General features: G+C 45.9%; 1 protein-coding gene across 1 annotated transcript; it reads left to right on the top strand.

Moving 5' to 3' along the window:
- The first annotated feature begins 2,480 nt into the window (after positions 1-2,480).
- LOC137793908 (neuronal membrane glycoprotein M6-b-like) lies at positions 2,481-24,555 on the top strand. Its single transcript, XM_068590340.1, has 7 exons — positions 2,481-2,892; positions 18,238-18,424; positions 19,429-19,588; positions 19,827-19,995; positions 22,164-22,237; positions 22,319-22,384; positions 23,272-24,555. The coding sequence occupies exons 1-7, from the start codon at positions 2,823-2,825 to the stop codon at positions 23,422-23,424; spliced, it is 879 nt and encodes a 292-aa protein (XP_068446441.1). The 5' UTR covers positions 2,481-2,822; the 3' UTR covers positions 23,425-24,555.
- Positions 24,556-25,040: the final 485 nt, after the last annotated feature.

The raw sequence follows: 25,040 nt of genomic DNA, 5'->3' as shown, positions 1-25,040 counted from the left end.
CTCTTGAGATCAGAGCGCTCTGATGTTGAGGATGTGACCATCACGAGAGCTTGTGGTGGAAACCTTTGAAACGGAAGTTTGAAATCAATTTGAAGCCGCTCTTTGCAGATGTGTCCAGAGACGGCTGTGTCCTCCTTTTCCTCCTTCTTCTCCTCCTCCTCCTCTTCCTCCTCCTCGTTACTCAGGGACCGTTTCTCTTCTCTGTCTCGCTGTAATGAGGGAAGACAGGCGTTCGACAGGCCCTCCTGGCTCTCCGTTTAATGGACGCCAAGAGTTGTGGAGGCAGATAAGAACGCTGAGCAGGAGCTCCTTCTGAAGCCATTCAGCAAAGACGGAGGCCGCGCTGAACACACTGTTCACACTTATATGTGAACCTGGACTCCCGCCCCAAACACACACACACACACACACACACACACACACACACACACACACACACAATATATATGAGGAGCTGCTCCAAATCGCTCTATCCATACATACAGTTTTGACACTTCCTGGATGGATTGACACTGAATTTTGTGCAGATATTCGTGGCTCTCAGACGATGCATCCAAATGACTTTGATGACTCCTTCATGAGGGGGGGGGGGGGGGGGCATGGTAGACATTAAACCGGCTCAGCAACAATGTTGTGTGAGCGTTGTCACTTCACTGTGTGCGTCGCGATCTCTGCTTGTTGTCGGACGTTCAACGTCTCAAAGGGGGGAAAGTGATAGAAGAGAAGATTCATGAGAGCAACAAAACGTGTCTGTCAAGAAGTCCGGCGGCTACTGGGCTGTCTCTTCATTATTGACGTGTTCTGAGGACAACACATGGATGACGTCTACGTGTGTGTGTTTGTGTGTCAGGGCGATGGTGAAGAGTGCCAAGGAGCGCTGTATCTCATCTTCAAGACAAGTCCTTAATCTGTGCGACCCAGCAAGGGATTATGGAGGTTCGGGGAGAAAAGTGGGACTTAAAACTAACCCTTAAAGCCTAATAACTAACAGTTTGTTTGTTTGTGTGATTACTACAAACAAAGACTTTTTCTGTCCGCAGATTATTGCACTATAAGAAAGACATTATGCCATTTTCACCTGCCTTATTCTTCTCGACCTGACTACGTCTACATGCACACGTAGTATTTCTGCCTTCGTTGGTCTTGTCGGCCTTTGGGTCACTTCTGCTCCCCACGACGGCACTCAACTTCTTCTCAGTCGAGTTTCATGGACAGACTTTGATTCGTTCATGCAGCTGATCAGGTTTCCTCGTGGCTCAATATCAGAGAGCCGTACAAATGTCAGAAAGGCAGCGCGACGGGTGCTGCATACAGAGCAGACTGGGTGTTCATTTCATTTCAGCCCTCGGTGGGGTCACCTTTGTCTGCAGTGTGTGTGTGTGTGTGTGTGTGTGTGTGTGTGTGAGAGGGGGTGGGGGTTCCTGAACTGTAGTGTGGGCTGAGCTTTGTCTGAAACAGGGCCACGTGGGCCCGAATTAAAACCTTACTTAAGAGGATTCAGGGCAGATGGCGTCCCATTGTTTCAGGACATTATTAGAAAATGGGGTGAACGATGGAAACAGCACCACCCCTCTTCTCCACATAAACACACCCCACCCACTTTGAACCGGGGACTCACCTTGTTTGGTTTCTCATTGGAGTGTGACATGTTGCACTCAGCCAATCAGCATCCTGTAAGCAAACAAAGAGCACCCCTCTTGAATAAAGCCAGACACGTGGCTGTTTAGCATATAAGAAGCTCTGATTGGTCAAAAGGGGATCCAATCAAAGTCAAATCAATTTAAGCCAAGCAGTTTTTTCATGAAGGGGAAACCAAGGAAAGTGTATTGAAGTAGAAAGAGGGGTGTTATGACTATACACATGTCACAATGCCAAAGCAGGCAGCTGAGCATCCTCCTCTGTGTGGGTTTATTCTAATGGGAATAATACCTGCACAGCATCGGAAATGAGTGTTGCTACTGGCGTGTTTTGGCTCAAAACCTCATCACCGCATTTGTCCTCTGAGCTAATTGGAAGAATTACATCTAAAAGTGTTGATGGGTGTTGCACAGGCCATTTTGATGTGGGTTAGAAAACCAAAAACCGCAATGAGTCCGCTTCCTTTTTATCTTACCCTCTCTTGAAGCACACTATCATCTTTGCATTTCCTTCCCTTCGGCTCCTCTCCTCCCTCCCTGACTCTCTCAACTCACCAGATGGAGAGGGGGCGGTGAGTGTGTGTGTGGTTGTGTGCGCATGCATGTGTGTTTGTGTGTATTCATGCATGCATGGTTACCCATGAGCTTGCATATTTATTCACATGTCCTGTACATTACGTCCTCTTATATCCTCCTCATGCTTCACCGAAGCAAAATCAGTCTTTTTTTTTCACCTGCACCCCAGCAGACAGAGGAAGCCATGGATGACACAAAATGACAAATAAAGTGAATGAGCGTCATTTTCTCCACAGTCAAGAGAGGCTTTCGGGGCCAAAACGCGTTATCTGCCATCATTTGAGGCTTCTAATCCGCATGTGCGAAATAAATCCAATCTGACAGCGCCTTTGAATCATGAGACTGGATTGTTAATATACATAGAGAGACAGAGCTTAGCTTTCACGGGGAGGAGGCGAGAGAGAGAGAGAGAGGGTGTGTACGAGGCGAGAGAGAGAGAGAGAGAGAGAGAGAGAGAGAGAGAGAGAGAGAGAGAGAGAGAGAGAGAGAAAGAGAGAGAGAGAGAGAGAGAGAGAGAGAGAGAGAGCGCATCGAGTCACCAGGATAGGCTCCACCATCCACAGACTGTAAGGTACAAGTGCCACAAGGAGACTATATTCCTCTAAAATCATGGATGGGACAAAGCCGGCCATGGAGTCCAACGCGGAGGAGACTCAGGACGAGGGACAAGACAGCAAAGGTACGCCCAATCAGCCGCTGACATTTGCGCGTTTTCCTGTGTTTTCTTTGGAGACATTTGCGTCTGCGCCAGCCTGAGCGGTTTAACCTACTTGCAATGGCTTCTCCGCTTGTGCGCGAGACAATAGCGGTGCTTCCCCCCCCACACACCCTCACCCTCATCCACACACCCCCTCCCCCCCTCTGGCCTCTCACCTATTCCAGGGCGATTTGGAAAGAATTAAACGGCCTCTCTGCCGCGGATGACCGAGATTATTCCCACAATCCCGAACGCGCAATTTGCCGTTTTCCGTGTTATTTGGCGCCTTCAAAAAAAAAAAAAAGGGGGATTCTGGAGGCTGGTGGGGGAGAATAACTAAAGGGGTGGGCGGGTTGATGCGCGCTGGAAGGTGCACAGCACACTCTGGTTTTATGGTGCATGCGTTAAAGCCAATTTGCTCGCACATTGCTGCACCGTCATGTGCATCGTTCTGCCTAATGAGCGGCTGATAACGCGCCCCGTGCACGCGGCCGCGTCGCTCTCCGGGCAGGTGTGCGCGGAGCAACGGCAGCATCGCGGTCCTCCCGCCGCAGCCACGTCGATCAATACCCCCGCGGCTCGGTGTCCGGTCTGTCAGAGAGACGCGATCAGTCGACGGCGCTGCCACGAATGGAGAGTCTGTGCTTTGGACGCGGTGGAGCGGGAGGCTGCAAACGACACGAGCGGCGGTGCTCTCGGCTCGCCATTGATGGATGTGTGTCCAGCAGTTTACAACCGCTCAGACACGTTAATGGGGCCTCTGGAAGGTGCACACATGCAATGCTCCGTGTGACTCTGCAACGCGCTCCTTACTGGCATTTCGAGAGCACAAAAAAAACAAAAACACGATTAAACCCCTTAATTATGAGTGCGTTTGCAAAATGCATGCAGAAAAAATTGAAATGTAAAGAGTGTTTTCCGTGCACACCAAAGAGCAGCCATGAAATAGTCGATTTTGTCCAACCAAACTGTTGCTGTTGCTGCACAGTGTGGGTCGTCTCAGACAGAGTGGATGTGGCTGATTTGTTTTCATTGTGGCTCGGTAGTAAAACCTCATCCTTCAGCTTGGTGGTGTTGGTGAAGTCACACTGATGACAGGCTGTTTATCGCTGTCATCTTGAATATGAATATGAACGCACACATTATACCCACAGCCTGATGCATAGTACAGAAGATGAATGGTTACGCTTGGAGATGTTCACCCATCAGCTTTTCTTTTTTTACAGTTTCAGTCAGTGTTGCAGCTTCTCTGGCAGGATGCCTTTTCCCTCTGTTGGCTGAGAGAGTTGGTATCAGAGCGCATGGGCCTAGGGAGGCTTTACACACACACACACACACACACACACACACACACACGCACGCACACCTCATAACATCAGTGTTTCCCCTGCTTTAGTCCTTCTTGTGCTGCAGTCTTATGTGGGTAGTTGTGTTGAAAGGCAGGGTTTGTGTTTGAAAAGACACATTTTTAAAGTGCATCACCATATGCAACATGGGATGATGTGTTACAATTTTTTTTGGGAGGAAATGTTCAGATCTTTAACTTCAACGTTACCAAAAGGAACTATTTTGGAAGCAAATATAAAAGAAATGTTTATATTTTGGGGAGAAATATTCAGATTTTGGCTCCGGTATTACAAAATGGTACTATTTAGGAAGCAACTATATCAAATATTACTCTTCTGTGGGCAAATATTCAGATCTTGGCTCCAGTATTCCAAATGTTACTATTTTTGCGGCAAATGTTGAAACGTTTACCTCCAAAATGTTACAATTGTGGGAGAAAATATTATTTTTTAGCTCAAACATGCAGCTTTTGCAGCTTTACCAAACCCAAGTTACGTAACATTTTTTTGTGACTGAAAACCAAAACTAATTTGTAGTTCCTGCAGCACTTGTTGGGCCACAGTAACGTTGCTGGGTCACAGTCTCTGACGTCCACGCTGCAGAAGAGCGGGGTGTCCCTCAACATGTTTCAAAAAGACATTACATCATCCTCTCCGGGGGCATGCTGCTGCACAGGCCAGTGTCCAGCGAGAGCCTTTATTGTGCAGCTTTAATTGACGGAGTGGGCGAGTCTGTTTGAATCCCCCTGAGGACAGATGAGCAGGAGGGCGGCCATATTCATAGTTAGTAATTAACACTTTTGAATTCCTTAATCACCATTTTTAAGTTGTAAAATTATCACCCAGCTCAGCATCTTCAGCCTGGACCGCTGCAGGTGTGATGTTGCACAACCGAGTCCCCTCCCCACACACACACACACACACCATGCATACCAAAATAGACTGGATTGGAGGTTGGCCTATTTGTCGGTCTAATCATTTGTGTGTGCCTTTGACATCTGGAATGTGACCATAAGCTTATAGCATCCGTTAAGAGGCTGAAGATTTACAGCGGGGGCAAGAAGGCGAGCGCTGTCGTGTAAGGAGCTTGAGCTGACGCGCGCCAGCGGTTCATCATCTGCTGCGGTTCGACACGTTTCTTCCTTCTGGCGGCAGAAGTTTCGGAATGAGTGATCACATTTTTTTTTTTTTCAAAAACGCTTTGTGTGAAATGATCCGGTCTTGGATTTACTGCGACATCTGAGCTTGTACTTGGCTCAAGTTTTCAAAAGGTGTAGAAACCAAGTCGGGCCAGATGTAATAGCTTCATACAACATCTGTAACAAAACTGAAACTCGAGTCCCAACCTCACAATCGTTTTATAAGGTTTGGAGGCGAAAACGCTCAGGATTATATTTGAAAGCTGTACTGATGAATAATATGTCCCATTTTTATTGTCTGTTATAAATTGCATAGATCTCCCCATCAATATATGGGCCAAGAAACAGGATATTTCAGTTGGACAACGGCTAAAATATGTGTGAGCTTCTTCAGAAACAGTCTTCATCGCCACCACCAACCAACTTTCATTAATAATATTAATATATAATATGTATGCTGCATTAAAGGGGCAGTTTGAAAACATTTTGGTTTCTATGAAGGTAAAACCAAAAGAAAGCTATCTTAGCTTAGCATAATGGCTAGAAACAACTAGCTCTCAGGTTATGTTAGCATCATCTTTTCTCTAAAAACTTTTAAATATTCTAAAAAAATATAAACTGCGTCCCTTTTCGCTACACAAGTGGGATTTCATGCAACTTATTTCCCGGTATCCGTCTTCCCATCATGCATTAGCATCAGGTACGACGCTCACAGTTGTAAAGAGTTGATGAGCTGTAATTATGGTAAACTGCCAATGCTCGTGATTGCATCACTATTGTGCGTCTCCGCTTGTACGATATGCAGCTGAACGTAATCACAAACTGGAAAGTGAGCACCGAACACCGGCAGGGTTTATAATCCGCGGTGGTGTCTGTTGGTATGGAGAGATCTTTTTGCTTGATTGCGTCCTCTAATCTCTAATCTGTAAGTCTGTGGAGGTACACTGGGCTCAGGACTCGGATAATGAGACATCAACTCCGCTCTCTGAGGTACGATTCTATCTGATTTCATTAGTATGCCACCGTTTGATCAGAGAAAGCACCTCCCATGTGACCTTTTTATTTTTTACTTTAATGTGGCCCGGCTCTCAGAGTTCCTCTTCGTGTGCCGTCCTCCCCTTTGTTCCAAATGAAAGAGCTCACACACCTTGCCCCCGCCCTGTGTGTGTGTGTGTGTGTGTGTGTGTGTGCCCTCTCTTGCATAACTTGTCGCCGGCTCGCCGCCTTTGCTTATGATGTGTAGATCAGAAGCGTGAGAGATTACATCATCGTCTGGAAGGGGTGCAGGTTTTTGTTGAATTTCCAGAGCTTTGCTGCAGCCTCTGAAGCACAAAGAGAGTTCCTCTTCATCAGCCGCTCAAGGTTGTATTTTTTTTCCAGTAAAATGATGTCTGACCTGAGCAGAGGAGGAGATTAAGATTCTGTGCTGAAGAGGTACCAGATGCTCTGCGAGCGGCCCGAGAAGTAACACATTTCCTCTTTCCCGTTTCAGTTTTCATATTAAACAGACAATATATACTGTGGGAGTTAGACCGAGCCCTCGCCGTTTCCAGCCTGTATGCTAAGCTAAGCTAACCAGCTGTAGCTTCACAAACAGACAAAAGACACATGGTTTTAATCTTCTCATCTTAATCTCAGAAAGGAAGCGATTGTCACAAAATGTAGAACGAGTCCTCTAAACGCATCGCATGATCAAGTTAAATGTGACTCAAACCCTTTGCCTTCCCTTCCCATTTTTTATAAGTGTGTGTCTTTAAAATGGCATTGAATAGCATCGTTAAAACAGGAACATTTATTCTTCGAAGAAGGAACAGAGTCAGAAGTACAATGTGACGAGCAAACTGCATCTCCCAAAACTGTGCTCAGAGCCCGGCCTACACTATCACCTTAAATACATATGTTTATCAATACACAAAGGCCCACATGACGTCTTTATGGTCTCTTCACAGTCATCTGATAATCAGGCCGGTCCTGGCCTAGATAGAAAGACAGGCGCCCATATGTTCAGACAAACAGAGACACTTGATGCCCCATGACTTATCAGGAGAATCTTTTAGATGCTGCCATGAGAGGAGAGTTCAATGAACAGTCACTGGCCTTCATATCACTTGTAACATAAACAATGATTAATATTATGATTAAAAGAGAGAGGAAATAAGTGTTTTTCTTCCAACACTTTCCATCACATTTTACTTTGTGCAGTGATGGGTTGTAGATGTTTACTGGGTCCCTTCAAAGTAAACGTCTGGTTCGCTCCTTATTGGATTGGTTCTGTAACTCACATAGAGCTGAAACTATGAGTTGATTCATTCATGGATCACTTCAGCGGTACCCAACCTCCGAATGTGACGCAGGAAATACAACTAAAGGCTTTTTTCTTCCACAAAAGTAGACATTTCTGCTCGTTATGAAATACTGAATACTTTTGAATACTTGGGCTTCTGAAAATCCTCTAAAGCAAACAATTCATAACAGAATAAGCTAAGCCCAAAAGGTTGGGAGCCACTGATTAAGTCAATCGTCGGCTTCCAGCTCCTCAAATATCTATTTGTGATTACAGTCTATTGAATATCGTTGGGTTTTGGACTGTGGTCTGGTTCTTCCTCTGGAAATGGTGGTGTAATGTTTCACTATTCATCCCACTTCAAACTCACCAGACCTGAACCTCCACTGCGTGACACCGATGTCGGCTCGGTCCAGGAACACACGAGAGTGGACTTTGAAGAAAAAAAGCAGCGTTCAAGTTGAGGCCTTGAATCTAAAGGTCAACCCCCCGTTTGATGACCGTGAGTCGGGTGAGGAGCCGGACGGTCCGACCTGCTGGTTCTGACATTTAGTCTGTGTTACTGATAAATAATAAACCGGTTCCCTTCACACTTGTTGACCGTCTGAACACAACTTGTGTGATGTGAACATATCAACCCGTAATGGATCGCTGCTGCTGTTGTGATAAATAGTCAGACAAGTGTACAGTAAATATGATAATAAGGTTGCCAGTTCAGTTCTCTTATGCTTTGTAATCCACTTTAGTGCCACACTCACACACACACACACACACACACACACACACACACACACACACACACACACACACACACACACACACACACTCGCTCAGAAACTTCTTCTCCACACTCTTTAAGGTTTGAGAGTCACTCATTATTCAGCTTTGGTGTGTGTGTGTGTGTGTGTGTGTGTGTGTGTGTGTGTGTGTGTGTGTGTGTGTGTGTGTGTGTGTGTAATAACTTTAGGGCACTGCTGTGGGCACCGCTGCTGTGACCCACACGCACAATTCAATTAAAGAAGATATATGAATGATCTTCTGTGACTTTTTTTAAAACCATGTTGCTTTATATTTGGCAACTTAAATGTTCAACGAACCAAAGTATATGCAATATAGCACCAGGGGGAAAGACTGTAATAGCAGCTGATATGTGGACTAACCATCCTCGTGCTGCTGCTTCTCTCTCACACACACCCACACACACTCTAATGCGTACACTTGCTGTTATTGGCACCCGTCTCCTACTTGTCTTTGTTACACATAACCACCTCTCACTTAGGCTCTCTCCAGTTTTTATCTTTTTATGGCAGGTTTTCAACGACAATATCGAGCGCAGAGAGAAGAAAAAAAAGGCTCCCACACAACAGACATGTTTCCAACATGGCATCTCCATCAAGAAGGTCCAGATATAAACTTCACTTGTTGAGAATACAATACCCTTTCTGGGGGTTTTAATATGCAAGAACTTGGTCACATCTTGCATTAGTCCTGGACTAAACAAATCCTCTTTGGAGGTATAGTCTGGGTCTAACATGTGACAACTCCTGATCAAATCACTTTTGCTGTTTCGCTGTACTCAGAAATCTGCCCCGGCCTGCAGATCTCACATTTTGATTGATTTGTTGCACATGAAACCTGCCACAATCCTCCTTTTTGTTTCCTCTCATCTCTTCCCCTCCGCTCCTTCATCTCTTGTCCTGATTCCCGAGCTCATCTCTCTCCCACACACACACACAAACACACTCATACACACACACAAACAAACACACTCATACACACAGCCTTTCGCCTATTCTCCTCTCGCCCTGGAGGTGTGTGAGGTTGCGGGAGCATGTGAAAGCCATCACACAGGGAGAGGCTCATGTGTTCCTCATTTGAAGCCATTTGCCCAGAGCCTGCTGTCAGCCTCCATCTGGATGTGTGTGTGTGTGTGTGTGTGTGTGTGTGTGTGTTAGTGTGTGTGTGCTTGTATTTGTTTACGTGTCAGTGACCAGGAGTGGTTAAGGGGAATGTCTGCGTCCGTGCTCTGCGTGCACCAAAGGAAACACTCTATTTCAGTGTGCACATATGTGGGCGAGACCGTTGTACCGTCCCCACACATTCATATTTTACTGAATTTCTCCGCTTGCGTGTTCATAAAACCAATAGTGTTTAGCGTGCATGTGTCTTGTCGACCTTCCCTTTCTGCACAAAGGCTGACAGTTGGTTCATATCGTCAAAAACAACTTCATATTTATTGCGTTTTTTTCTTCCTTATCAATCATTTCAAGTGATGTAACTTTAGCTGAAGAGAAATGGATGCCAAAATATTCGCACAATTAGCACAAAAAACTAAATAAAAGCATATTTAGAGAAGACATAAAAGACCTTTAGTAGTGTAACATTATAGCTGACAGATCTAAAGTTTAGCAGACACTTTAACTTACAGTTAAAAGCAGCAAAACTCCTGTGTATTGAGCAATTTGAGCAGTTTTATATTTAGTTATCAAGCAGAAACGCGTCAATATTCTCGAGTTCCAGCTTCTCAACTGTGAGGGTTTGTGTCTGGTCTGACAAAACCAGCGAATTTAAATACTATAACATATAGCAACAAGACTAAATGGTAAAAAAAAAAAAAGAGAATAATTGACACTGAAATAACCACGAAGCCCCGTGAAGCAACAGATTACACACAATCGCCGTCCAACAGCATCTATGTTTGAACCCCAGTCTGCAGCGGGTATATGAATAGCAGCGAGTGGCAGGTTGGCGCAGCGGGCCCTGTTCCTGAGTGATGCCAACCTCCTCTGGCTTCCCTCCATCACCCACTGATACCCAATCTGCTCCTCTCATCCACAGCCCATTACACGCCCGATGCCGAATAAGCACTCGTCATCGCTCGCCGTGTCTGACATCGCCGCGTGGCCTGCGTGGTCTTCTGGCCCGTGGAACCAGAGTCCCTTTGAAACTGGCCTCTCGCGCCTCCGACACATGACGAGCATTCCTCATGAAGGTCTGCGTGAAGACGGCCTTCGCGGGAAGTGTCTCTGTGTTGCGGATCCGCACGCACGGTGTTGGCGTGGGCCCCTGAGGCGGCTGCAAAGTGGGGGTGGAGGAGGGTGGAGCGGTGCCACCGACTTCTTTGACATCTCGGGGAGAGTGACTTTCGCCAAGTCGGTTGCGTAACCGCCGAGCCATTCAGTGCAAACGGCACAGCCGCTTCTGGCCCGAGGGGCCATTTTACATTTCGGTGGAACAAGACTCAAGCTAATAGCGCTCGCTGCGCTCCGCTGAGTGCACGGCATCTCGGGACAGGTGGCCCCGCGTCTGCGCTCCAGGGGACGAGGGACAAGAGAGGGCCGGTGGTTTAGTGTCTGGGCCCGTGGTCAGTTTAGGTCACTGCACCCCTGCAGCCGGGCTCTTTTAAATAAACCCCTTTAATGATCCGCTGTTAATTGTACTTGCCTCATTATCCAAAATAGACCCAAAGGACACAAAAACAGCTTTCTTGCATCATATCGTGGGATAATACACTTCTTATTATGAGATGGCCTGGAGATGAACCGGGATTCCTTAACTTTTAAAATATCTGGGGCACTAATTTGCACCAGAAAGAAGAAAACGAGACGCAAGATACAAGAAGCAGTCTCTATCTTACTATGTTTGAGTTTGTATCTTGTTGAAATAATGTTGATGTCGTGAATAATCTCAAACTTTTAACTGACGTGTGGTCCAGAAAAAGGATTTTGATTTTATTGTGACTACGTTTTCCACCATCAGGAGTTTCCATATTTCATAACTTACCCAACATTGCATGGCTTTCACTTTTTATTTTGGTCATCCTGGTGCTTTGTGGTAGTTTCCTGTCTTTCACCACAAGGTCCTGGTCTTGCCTCATGTGGTGGAAGCAGCTGGATAATTTTTTTTTTTTAAAAATAGTACAAATCAGAGCAAGTTTCAGTGCTAAACCTGGTACTTCCTACAAGCTGATTATATGTTTTGAATATCACTGTTTGTTGCGTGTTTTGCCAGTTTGGCCACAGATAGAAATAAATAAAGGGAAGCGACGTCCAGCACTTTAGAGGGATGAACGTATTGATCACGCAGCAGAGTGGTGAGAACGGGATTTGCAGGTCCGTCGTGCTCAATTACGCCCGGCCAGATGTTGACCTTGTGGCATCCATAATGCCGGTATAACCAGCCAAGGGTTTCTCACAAACAGAAGATTAGGGTCAGTTATGTACCGTGGGAATAAAAAAAGAGGAATGGTTGGTAACCGCTTCATCCTCTTACCTGGCGCAGAGCATATTGTGTCCTCTTGATCAACGCGGCAAACAAGCCGATTACCAGAAACAGTTGCGTTGATAACGTGTCAGTTATCCGATGAATGTGAGGGGGCTTTTTTTTTTCCTCCAAAAAAATGAAGCAAATTGCATATTTTGAAGTATTTCTTGGCATAAATACTTGCTGTACTCGCAGTCCGCTTGTGCCAACAAACTGCCGGCTTTTCAAGAACAAATCCAGTTCATCACAACTTGGATCAGTCAGAATAAAATCACTCCGTTGATTGCTCACAATCAGTTGATTCATTCATTAATCATTTTTAATTTGTAGTATTATTTTTGAACTGTGGAAGCTTAATCGTGCACGTGACTGCAACCAAAGCAGATATCTTCAGCGTTATCTGTGTAACGATTTTATACTGAGGTTTCAACAATGGCGAAACGCGTATGACCGAAACCCAGTTCGGTACCTGAATGCATCGCGCTCTGCTAATGTGCTGCGTTCACTATACAAGGTGCAAGATGGACATAGATGGATATTCATGAAACAGACTTTGACTTTTAAAATATCTTCGTAAATCTGTTGCTCTTTTATCATATTGTAAAAGACTAAGATGTGACATGTGAAACAGAATACAAACAGTTTTGTCCACCACCGTACATAACTAATAGAAATAATGACATAATGCACATATATGTATTCTCAGGGTTGTTAATAGTGTTTCATAAAAGATCAGAGAAACATTTTGCCCTTCACCTCCAATGGAAAGACGTTTGTGTTTGTGTGTGTGTGTGTGTGTGTGTGTGTGTGTGTGTGTTGTTGTTGTTGTTGTCATCACTGAAGTCTGCTGCCATCAAACAGATGGGTCTTCTTTCTCATCTCAACCTGAGGAGACGCAGCCTTCCATCATTCTCTCGTGTCTTTCTGTTTTTCCTTGCCCACACCTTTCCCCTCTCTCTCCCCCTCTCCCTCTCTCTGTGATGTCCTCCTCGACCCTTGTGGGAATGTACCCATGATGCACTGCGAGGAAATTGCCCCATAATGAATACAGCACTTCTAGATTGGACTACAGCCGCAGGCAGGGACCAGACCGGCCGCTGAAATATTCACAAAGCTTTTTTAACACCGATGTTCCTGCTGGCAGATGCACTGTGCGTACGAACAGTTGGCGATAATAGCAAATCATTAGGACCCTCGACGTAATCTCCTCTCAGTTTCTATTTAAATCTGCTTTATCTTCATGGCAGTTAGTAAATCAATGTCTCCAGAGAAATACAGCACATACATTTGGGTGATATTATCTCGAGATAGCAGATAAAATCTGCTAAGCGATGTATAATAGTTATTTTGCATGCATATCTACAATCATTCTTGATTTTGTTCTAATGCAGTTTCAAACCTATAATGGGACAATGAAGTCACATGTATTTGAGGAATTATTCCCCTTTTGTTGGGTGTCAGGTGATTGACAGGATGCGGAGCACAATCACAAAGGACAGCGAACTCTGCGCCGCGACTCGCTCAGCCAATCAGAGAGCCTGAAGCGCTCTCGTGTCCAATGAGACGCCGTGGAATTAATCACGCTTTTGAGTTGACTGTGTGGACGAGATGCTGCTGTGGGAAATGCTTTTTTAGATCCTATAAACCTCTACTTTTATATAAACCGTTTAGTTTCACTCTCACCTCACTTAGCTGTTTTAAAGACGCATGAAGCTATAGCTAATGGAGCGTTTTGCTGCTGAAGAACAAGACAAACGATTGTATTGAAGTCTGAGAAAATGACTCCTTCTCTCTTGCTTTATTCCCTCAGTAAACATTTTAAACATGAGTTTATGTCTTAAACTCTAGTTTCAAGTCTTCAACACAGCGTGACGTTCATTTAGTAAATTATGATCCATTTAGAGGCAAATAGACAATAAAGCAGGGTATGCCTTAGGGCGGGGCTACCTTTTGATTGACAGATCGCGACCGCGGCGTTGTCCATGTTTTCAACTTAAAGTTGTGTGAACTATTTCAGTGTGTTTCCAGTTCATGACAGTTACTCTGACATGTTGGTCGGTTGTGCTCGGCTCCACCCTCTCGCCACAAAAACAAGATGGCGGCGGCCAAAATGCAGAACCCTGGGTTTTAAAATGGAAAACCGCGAAAAACCGTGCCTCAGGGGGACGACGCCCACTTCTTACAGAGTCTGTGCAAATCACTTTATTGTATTACGAATTCTTAAAGTCCCCGAGGAGCTGATCAAATTAAATAATCTCTTTCCCTCCTCCATCCATCGCGCTTTCATGTCGAACAATTCAACGTCGGTCTGACCCACTTCTTACAGCCTGAATAGCAGATTACAGATAACTTTGCATCTCCCTCTTTCCGCGCTCCTCGTCGTCACCTCGGTTGCTCTCGCGTCCCGTTGTTGTGCGTTTGTTCTTTTTTTTCCGGGTTCGACAAATCCCCGCACCGCTGTCACCACTTAGCGCCGAACCTTAATTTGGTGTTTTATTGAGGTTACATCACTCTCCATCGGTGCGTGTGTGAAGGACGCCGCCGAACTGGGTCGTGGGTAACGCGTTGCTATGGCAACTGCTATTTGCCGGCCCCGGGGCCAAGAGCTGCTTTTTTTTTTTTTCGCTTACGCTTTCTCTCTCTCTCTCTCTCTCTCTCTGTTCTTTTCTCCGTTCGTCCTCGCTCGCTCGCTGCGCGTCTCTCTTCACCTCCTTCCCTCGTTTTCCTCTTCCCTTTTGTTGCGCTGTGCTCGCTCTCTGTATCGATCTCTTCCTCTTCGCTCTTCCTCTCCATTCACCTCTTGCTTTCCTCTCTCCATCACACCGTCGTTCCTACTCACTTGTTCTTAATCTCCTTCTCGTATCCCTTCCTCTTGTCTTTGTAAAACACAAACAAAGGGCAGGCGTCTATCCGCCCCAACTGTCACTCAGCTACAAATTGAAATCCCAATTTAAACATGGAGGGAGGAGGGGGGGGGGGGGGGGGGGGAGTATTTGTGTTTTTCCCCCCGCAGGCCGTGGCAGAACGAGCTGCAACGACAGGCGTTGTTAATCCTAAATTGCAGCTCTTGTCTCTCAAATGATTTGCGGTTTCTGCCGTTTGACAAAATGAACAGAAATTCCCAAATCTGCCATTCGGGCGCCTCCGCGGGCGGCGAGGTGGACCGCTCCCACGGACGCACGGTTCTCGGTGTGATGCGGTTGAGATGACGTACGATAACATATTGTCTGGGCGATTACCTCCAGCTGGTTCACTGTAAGTACAGCGTGGGCACGCGGCCATATTTCATCGAGAGAGCGGAGAAGACGAGCAGAGGCGAGAGGCGGCGAGATGCAGCGAGGTATAAAACGAGAGCGAAGGGCCGGCCTCGGTGTGTCCCCTAAATTCTACTCTAATGAATAGTCCATTGATTTCCATTAGGGCCGGCTGGAGCTGACCACTCCGGCCTGTCTGTTTCCCATTAGCGCACTTTAAAAGTGAGGCTGACAAACAGTCGTAGCCACAGGCGGGCCGGATGAGAAGCCCCGCTCGGTGTTTAAGTGAAACCTGTGAGTTCATGCGTGAAGCTGCATGGGGGCCGGGGAGAAGATGGAGTTAACAGCAGGAATTATGTGAGCTTTACATGTCGGTCATGCATGTTTTTATGTAAAACAAATAAACAAATGGACTCCTTTCCGCACCTTGAAAGGATATCAAGATCCATCAAGATTACGCCACCTGGAAATTCGTGATTTGCATTTTAAAAAGCAGGATTACCACATCACTCTGGCAGGTTTTACTCTCTTCTCTTCTTAAGTAGCAACGGCAGGAAGACTAACATATTAAATCACCTGGGGAGATTGACCTTTTACAGCAGGATGGAGTGTCAGAGCAGCTTTTAAACAGCCTCTCGGTCCTCATGCTATCGACCGGCGAGTCCATTGCAGACCCCCCTGGAGGCCTGGCCTGTTTCTCGGCTCAGATTTTAGAGCCATCCAGCTTTATCAGCTCCACCTCTCCATCAGCCCGCTTCCTTCATTAACATTAATAGGATTTGGATCTATTATGCAACGAGCCTCCGCTTCGTTACGCAACACGCAGTCTTCAGCACCGGCAGCAGGAGCAGGGCAGTTGCATCTTGGATTTATTTTATTCAGTCGGAGATGAAGTGGAGGGGTTTTCATGTGCCCTCACGCTGAGGTCAGAAACCTCCACACAGAGGAGAACAAAACAGTGCGTAAAGGAGAAAATGGGATGTATTACGAGGAGAAAAATCACAAAGAAACAGATGTGCTTTACAAATTATTTATTAAAGTTTATGTAAATTAGCAGCTGCTTCATAATAAGAATGATCAAATCTGGTGACTGGTTCCTAAAGCATTTTTTTTTCAGTCTTTTAACTTTTTTAAAGTTGCTAAAATAGTCACATTTTTTGGGAAACCAATTCTAAAATACGTCTCGTATCTTGTTTTGTACATTTTGTGAATTCTTTTTTTGCGAAAGCGGACAAACCAGTTTCTCCTTTTCCTTCGTCGCGCATGCGACCGCCTCTGTGAGACCGTGACGCTAAATGCTAACACCAGCACGCTAACAGGCTAACGCTAACATGCTCGCAACGCTAATTTTGCTTCTGGGGGGTCCTGGTGGATTTGTAGAAAGCCTCTCGTCTGACCGCAGTCAGAGGGGCCGAACTCGCTCCGCTCTTTTGAAACTCGCCGATAACGTCGTGTATCGCTACGTAGCCCGAAGGAAGTGCAGCAGATTAAGTGCCGGTTTGGCAGACACCTAACATGGTCAATTGTTTATTCCAGGCTTTACAAACACATTCAACAAATTTCCGAACATGAATTAATGATGCTTCAGAGTTGCCAATTGGAGCAGGTTGTCATGGAAACAGCAAAGTGGCACATACAAGACAGTTCATTTTGTCTCTTTTTTTTTTCCTTCACCCTGAGTAACTTCCTGCTTTGCTGGAGGAGCTATTTTTACCGGCTATTATATAAGATGCGACTCTCGCGCGCTATCTTTCCTTCATCCTCTCGCTGTGATGCGAGCAGAAAGCCCCGGCGCTCCCTGTACCTGCATCCCCCGATGAGCTATGAGCTTCACGCGCTGCCGCCGATAATGGGAAACAAATTCACTAATTCATCACCATCCTCATTCTGCAGAAACAGCTCAAGCCAAAGGGACGGTGGCGCATCATTCGTCATCGTTCTGGAGTTGTGAAAAAGGAGAAAGACGAGAATACGCGCAAGCTGTGCGGGGACCAATGGGCACATTCTCGAGGCCTATTCGTCGCTTGCATTTCATTTTTACCTGCAAAAGCATATGAAAACATAGTTTGTCTTATTCCCACTTTCAATATCAGTATTTTGGAATCACAAACTCAAAACTAGTGCCACTTAAATGTCACCTCTGGTGCCCTGAGACATGGCTTTTATTTTAAAATAATGCATCTAGGTCATAAGTTATTCATGCATCAGAAGAAGGAAAAAAAAAAAACATGCGAGATGTTTCTTTAAAGACTAAAGGGAAATACATTGCAGTTCCTTCAGCAGTGTTGGATGCGAGCATGCAGCGCAGCGTGCATGTAATATTCAGCGCTCCCAGCTGAGCTCAAAGTGAACTCACACCAACTGTGAAAGATGCCATGATTAGCCGCTCCGAGTGCCTGACAGGGAGAAGTGTTGTTCTTCTCTCGTGGCGCTCCGACGGCACATGCACGCTCGATTCAGCCCCGACAATATGAACATCCACGCCGGTTTGCTGGCTCACCAGCGGTTGGCGAAAGGCCGCGGTGCGTTGCAGTGAAGTGTCATCACCGGAGCCGAGGGAGACGCTTTCTTTTAGGTGTCATGTCTCTGTCGCGGGACGGCGGGAGTAAGGACTCAAACGCCGACAAGCGATTAAAGAATATTTATTTACAACGAAAACTAGGAAAGAACTCGAAAAAACAAACAGGATTCAGACTGAACAAAAAGCAGGAACTGGGACAGACACACACATTATTACACAGGACAACTCGACAAGAGGACAGGCAGGGTTTAAATACAAGGGGAAGGTAACGAGACACAGGTGGAAACAATGAGGGCAGCACAGGTGAAGACAATCAGGAGACACATTACAGGCATACGGGGGCAGGAAGTGCAGGGACACAGAGGACAAACTACAAAATAAAACAGGAAGCCACCCAACACCGCGACAGTCTCTTTGCTGCCGCTGTTGAAACTGATATAAAAAAAAAAAAGCATTTTCCTCGCTGTAGAGAAATTTGAAGTGAATTCACGCCTCTCTCTCTCTCCGTCCCCCCCTGCAGGATGCTTCGAGTGCTGCATCAAGTGTCTGGGCGGGGTGCCCTACGCCTCGCTGGTGGCCACCATCCTCTGCTTCTCCGGCGTGGCCCTGTTCTGCGGCTGCGGCCACGTGGCGCTGACCGGCACCCTGACCATGCTGGAGAACCACTTCTCCACCGTCACCACGGACCACGCCACCCTCGCCATGGTGTAAGTCCTCGGCGGCGTTGAGCTCGGTCGGCTGACGACGGCAGAAATCCAGCACTAAAGAAAGAGCTGTAACATGCAGACGATAAGAAGACTTAAGGGGTGAATCATTGATGAGCACCATTAACAGTTTGAGGAGAAAGCCTTGAAACTGTCTTCCTGCAGTTATTAAATCTGTCAAGGAGAGCCACCCACATTATCTGCCGTGATTCACAACACACGAGAGCTCGGAAATGTGTCTTAACTCATGTGAGTTTCAGAATAAACCTCCCTTTACGTGCACAACATATTGAGTTTTTCTTGTCCTGAATGTTCAATCAATCAAGTTTTGTTCATATGACACCTTTTAAACTAATCTAATGCAATAAAAAGGGAATTATAAATGATTGGAACAAACAGGACGTTTAAATTTCAAGGGATACTGAAGAGACAAATGGCCACCATATTACGTTCAGAGAATGACAAAAATATTATACAACACTGAATAAATGTCATTGTAAACAAAAAAATATGTATAAAACCTAACAAGCATAAAACATATAAGTCACCGTCTAATATCAGACTAATAATACAAATTATTGAGACTAGATAAAAGCCAGACTGACCAGAAAAGGCCTCTAATGGTCCTGTGTACATACTCTGATTAACGTAAAGCACCCTGATGATATTTGTGCGTATCCATCAAGGTTTTTATAGTGTTTAAAAGTAGTTGTGTTTGTCCGTCTGACCAGAAAATAGGAATAGGCAAGAGGCCGCGTCTCACAACCTGCGGTGCAAAAACAACATAATTGAGGTTTTCCAAACTCGCTGCATTCACTTTCCAAAGAATGAATCAGAATCAAAATTGGCGAACTCCCCGTGAGGTAATCAGAGAACGTTACATTAATAAAACCTAATTCTGAATATCTTAACGGAGTATGCGGTTCACATGACAGAAAAATAATCAAATTATAAGAAACGTCTGTTGTTGATCCCTGACGTTGTCCTTTCTCTCCCCGCGTGCTCAGGATCCAGATCTTCCAGTACATCATCTACGGCATCGCCTCCTTCTTCTTCGTCTACGCCATCATCCTGCTGGCTGAGGGCTTCTACACCACCAGCGCCATCAAGAAGGAGCTGCAGAGCGACTTCAAGACCACCGTCTGCGGCCGCTGCATCACCGCCTTCGTACGTCAGCGCGCGCACGAACAGCTGCTGCAGATCACCACAGCCACTGACCCAGATACACTCCAATGAAAGCCTCTAAATGAGATTGAATTACTTGGATGTGTATTTTTATAATGCGCTTGCTTGAAATAGTGTTTGTGGGCTTTTAAAAAAAAACAAAAAAACAGTCACTCTCAATGAAGCCAGATTGGCCTTCACGTCGACTGAATGTAAAACGCCTCCTTTCCTCCCTCCTCAGTTCATGTTCCTGACCTACATCCTGGCTCTGGCCTTCCTCGCCATCTTCGGCTTCACGGCGATCCCGGTGTTCCTCTTCTTCAACATGTGGAACACCTGCGCTGCCATGAAGTCTCCTGACGCCAACATCACCTCGCCTGACTCCATCTGCGTGGACGTGAGGCAGTACGGTGAGTTGTTGGCCCTGACATATTACCCCCAATGTTATATTCATAAAACTCTTACAATGCCACTAAAATAAACTGGAACCACAACCCGGTCGCCAGAAAACACGTTGAACGTTTCACAAAAGCTTCGATAACGGTCAGTTGCTCTGATCTATGTGTTTTATTGCATCACAGATAGAGCACATCTTTTTTTTAGTGAAGAAGAAACAATTGAAAAGTAATCATGGATCATAATGTCTTCCTGAAGAAGGGATATAAAAGAACAGCAGCATTGTGTGTCTGTTTGGTATTTCCTGTATTTCCTTTTTTTAAATGTCACTTCTCTGCAGGGTAGCGAGGATAAATACAATCATCCCAATTCATATTGAGTCAGTTTCAGCGGTTTTGTGGCATACGTTTATTCAACCGCTCTCATCTACCTCAGCTTGTGAGTTCTTAGGGAAACCTTTGACGAACGCACGACAACAAGCTTTGACGCATCAGTTGTGGCGGATGAGATTTCTGCTTTTAATGTGTTTTTCTCTCCAATTTAAAAAGCTGACAGTGATCGTTAAGGCTCATAAATGTCTTCTGCCGTCACTACCTATTGAATCAGGAGCAGAAATATCTCAAGCGTGTGTCTGAGACACTGACGCCGAACTAAAGGGTGTTTATTATTCCATTCTAATAAATAACCACAAACAACAGTGATGAAGACTGGCTGCCTCCAAGCCGTGTTTGTCAGCTGGAGTCACCGAGTGGAGCCTTCGGGCTGCTGCTCTGCTCCTGCACACCTGATCTAATTAAGGGTGACACACCTGATCTAATTAGGGGTGACATCATTTAATTGCAGCTGCATTGGATCAGGTGTGCAGGACTTGTAGGCCTCGATAACTGGGGCTTCTAAAACCACAGATTTACAGAAAATCAAATCACTTTTGAGGTGTCATATCATACATTCTTTAACTTAAAAGAAATTAGAAATACTAACTTAATGCCTGCTAAAGGTTTATGGGAAATGTGGTGTGTATTCTAAGAAGCACTGCACAATGGTTTATTATGACAGTTTGGAAGCTCAGTAGGTTGTGTAATTTACTTTTTGTGGTGAGCAAGTTCTCCCTCTCAAATTGTGTCATTTGTATCATCACGAGTGCGTTCATGCTGCTTCACACTCGACACTGCACTTCATTGTTTCCTCAGAAATAAACCCGCCGAGTGTGAAGTCAGTCGGATGAATGGTTTTTAAGAAACTCAGAGGACTTACTTACATTTTTAGATTTGAGTGCTGAAGTGGTCAAATGATTTCACACTTTGTTTTTGTATATATAAATGTGCTGCCAAACCCTAATTATAGAGGCAATCCCCTCAGGTATTTTGATTTGCAGCTGAGGTAAAAAGATTCAGATTGCAGGCGGCGTTACAAGTCTTCAAAGTTTAAGAGAAATCCCTCTGATCAAGGCAAGCGAGCTCAAAACATGCCGGCCGGCCTCGGCAATAAAATCGCTGCGCACATGTAGCTCAGGCTTCACCTGCAGCAAAATATATTTAAAAAAAAAAAAACACTTTTCAAACTAATCCAAAAGGCTTTATTCTGCTCCATGCACCCTAAACATCACATGTCCATCTCCACGTCCGGTTAGCTTTAAATGTAATTTCCCATATAGGAGCAGGTCATAAAATACACTGAGATTATTGAGGGCCTGATTGATGAAAATCTGCTCCTGCAGTAAACGGCGCAGTAACGCTGTGCGGTCATTGCCATCAGTCTGATGGCCCGACGTACAGTATGTGACCCACATCTGAAGGACAGCTGGCCCGTTAACAAAGTAGGACGAGGATCACATATGCTTCACTGGCTACTACACCGCATGAAATATTCACCCCAATTACTGGCAGTCATCAAATTATTATCGGAGTGAAAGGTTTTGATGACTTCCCAGTTTTATCTTATTTATGGCGAGAATATTAATGCAAGGAAGAAAAAGTAAAGGAGGATTATAATGAGCCGATCGTGAGGAAGAAAAATGGAAATAATGACCCATATTTCCCCCGTAGGAGAGGCTGAGCAGCCCTGTTTCCTTTAATCTTTATCCGAGCCCGGTTCTTAATGCCTTCAATCACACAGTCTCGGGGGAGGAAGGCCTTTTTGTCTCGCGGCGGTCCTCTGACGTTTCATCCCTCTGATCCTGCAGGTATCATCCCATGGAACGCCACTCCGGGAAAAGCTTGCGGCGCCACACTGGGAGACATCTGCAACACCAGCGAGGTGAGAGGACGCCGGCCTTTCCTTATTTCCGTTCTAGCCCCTCGTCTCCTTCCCTCTCTGATCGTCTCCTTCCCTCCGCAGTTCTACCTGTCCTACCACCTCTACATCGTCGCCTTCGCCGGCGCCGGCGCCACCGTCATCGCACTGGTAAGCCATGTCGCGATAGCCGCCCGATAGCGGCCGCCTCTCGGAGGGGGAGAAAAATATGCGCGTTGCCATGGCGCGCTTGTCCGTTGCCGCGGCAACGCCGCCTCTCACCACGCTCTTCGTCGGCGTGCGCCGTCCTACGGGTTGAGATCCGACCCCGCAGCCTCTGCTGCGTGAGCGTGAGTAGACGGGGTCGGCGTTTTACTCGGCTGTGGAGGCGGGCGGCCCGGTTTCATGTGCAGGCAAACAGGAGAGGCTAAAAAAAGCAGTAAGCAGATGTTGCTTCGGATGATCTGAAAGCCCTCGCTGTGCCGAGTTATGCGGCAGGTGGGAGGAGATACAGCATCGTATTTTAAAAAAGGATATTAAATGTGTTTAAGTCTTTTGTTTGAGATTATTTTCATCCGTCGGGGGATTTCATTAACGTCGACTACTTAGTGAAATCACCTGTTGTCTCTAGGCTCTCATTAAAACCTGAACGTTTGGAGGGACAGTTTTGTACTGTGGTTCCCTGGAATCAGCTCAACACTTCAGTCTGTTCATACTGGGAAAAAAAGGGGAATAAATCAGGGATGCTAAAATAAAATACATTGTCCCACAATGCATTGCACAAAGGAAATGGAGCTTGCAGCTTTAAAATGTATTTAATTATGTAGTTTGTTTCTCAAGTATTTCTGGAGCTGTTTCACAATCATCCAATTATTTCCAGCTGCTCCACCATTTCCTCTGTGCACTGCATTGTGGGTGATCAGTTTCCATCATTGGCACAAAGAGAAAATGCAAGTATGCGTGCTGTTTTCAGAGTGTGCACTCCGCGAAAGGTGAGCGTTGGGCCACGGCCCCCGTCCGCATGCACATTATTTCCTGTAAATGTTTTTCCTCTTCAGATCCACTACCTGATGATTTTGGGGGCCAACTGGGCCTACCTGAAGAGCGCCGTCTCCACGCACGAGTACCAAGACATCAAGACCAAGGACGACCAGGACCTGGAGGCCGAGGCGCGCTCCAAGGACGGCCAGAACTCGTCCTCCTACTCATAAGGACAAGCGCTCCTCTCCCGCCGCCACCCATCTCCTCCTCACCCATCACCCCTCACCCATACCCTGCAACGCTCCCCTTTACCCCCCTTCCCTCCGTTAAAACCAAGCCACCTCGGCCATGTTTGGTAGCCCCCCCAACCTCCTGATCCTCCATCCTCTTCCCTTCCACGAGGAGTCGTGGGCTCCCACACCAGAAGGGGAGAGAATCGAGGATCGGGGGGAGCGCGGCAGGCCCGGACGGAGGCAGATGCTTCAGAGCGGGAGAGCTCGCCCCGCCGGGTTCGAGCTCGCGGCGCGGTACATCGGTTCGGGAAGCGTCTCCTCCCGCGTGCTTGTTTTTTGGGGGGCGGCGGCGGCGGCGGCTCGTAAACGTGGCCCGGCTGTGATGGCCTCGCGCCCTGAGCCAGCACAGCCTCTCAACACAACAGCTCCTAAAAAAAATAAAAGAAAAAAAAAACATTGTTCACTGTCTGCTTCAGCCACAGGGGAAGCCAGGTGGCGACCAACTTCCTCCTTTTTTTTTTTTTTGGTGTTTTATATGCATATATATATGAATATGAATATATTGTGCGAATGTGTGCGAATGTTGTCGTTTTTTTTAATACTCTCTGAAAAGTATGCCAGGTACTATTACGATCTTTACGTTTTTTGCGCTCATTGTTTTTTTTCTTTCTTCCCTACTTTACTTTCTTCTCCATTTTGGACTTTTTATTGCTAATGCTCGATACGTTGTTGCACTATTACCAAACAAAAAGATAAGGGAGAATCCCTCAAACACACAACCCCCCCCCCCCCTCCCACCCCGTCATAGAAACTCAAATCATGTGGCATCTCAAGGATTACTGTGCATTTACACGATCAGTTTATTTATCTGCCAAGGTATTCACCGTTTATTTGAGACCAGAGGTGGAGCAAACTTTTATTAAAGGAATATGTTTAGGAAATATGATTATTTGCTTTCATGTCAAGGGTCAGAGGAGAATATTGAGAAAAGTAGTTTGATGTACCTCTTGGCAAGAACGTGACTATGTGTGTTCAGACCTTTATGGGTTTTGCTACACTCAGAAATCAAAGATAAATCTCCCCGGGTCTTTTAACACACACACACACACACACACACACACACACACACACACACACACACACACCCACACCTCAGGTATCAAACCAAAATTGGATTTTAGCCAGTTGTTCTTTTCCGCAGCTTCAACCATCTAAACGCGAACCAGATTTAATACGCCGTCCTGCGTTAATTACCGTTAAAAAAAAAAAAAAAAGCCGGATTTTTCATTTTTTTTTAAATTCCTCCTCTTGTGAATGAAGTTCACCTGTAAATATCCGAACCGCCCTAAAAGATCTCGATCCACGCCTCCTCTCGGGAACGTGGAGAACACAATCAGTGCTCCGCCACGCTCTTCTACTCTGTTCTTTTTTTTTTTTCCACAGATATATGTAAATGTACCCTTTGAGATATGTGTTTAGCACTCAAATACTAGTTCTGCATTTGATATAATAATTGTAATGTAACATCTTAAATGATATGTCGTGAGAGGGATACAGTGCAGTTATGATGCGATGGGTGGAGGTGCTTGTGACGTATACATTTAAACATGTGA

The sequence above is a fragment of the Clinocottus analis genome, unplaced genomic scaffold (genome assembly GCF_023055335.1).
Source record: "Clinocottus analis isolate CAN_PGR_092001 unplaced genomic scaffold, fCliAna1.0.p SCAF_24, whole genome shotgun sequence".
Lineage (NCBI taxonomy): Eukaryota > Metazoa > Chordata > Actinopteri > Perciformes > Cottidae > Clinocottus > Clinocottus analis.
Note: the sequence above shows the minus strand (reverse complement) of the source record. Positions and strands in the feature narration are given on the sequence as shown.

What these genes read in the sequence shown, in the direction of transcription:
- LOC137793908 (XM_068590340.1), top strand. Translation starts at nt 2,823, where the DNA reads ATGGATGGGACAAAGCCGGCCATGGAGTCCAACGCGGAGGAGACTCAG. An exon ending in CGAGGGACAAGACAGCAAAG is followed by an intron (nt 2,893 to 18,237) that starts GTACGCCCAATC and finishes CCCCCCCTGCAG; the next exon opens with GATGCTTCGAGTGCTGCATC. An exon ending in GCGCCACCGTCATCGCACTG is followed by an intron (nt 22,385 to 23,271) that starts GTAAGCCATGTC and finishes TTTCCTCTTCAG; the next exon opens with ATCCACTACCTGATGATTTT.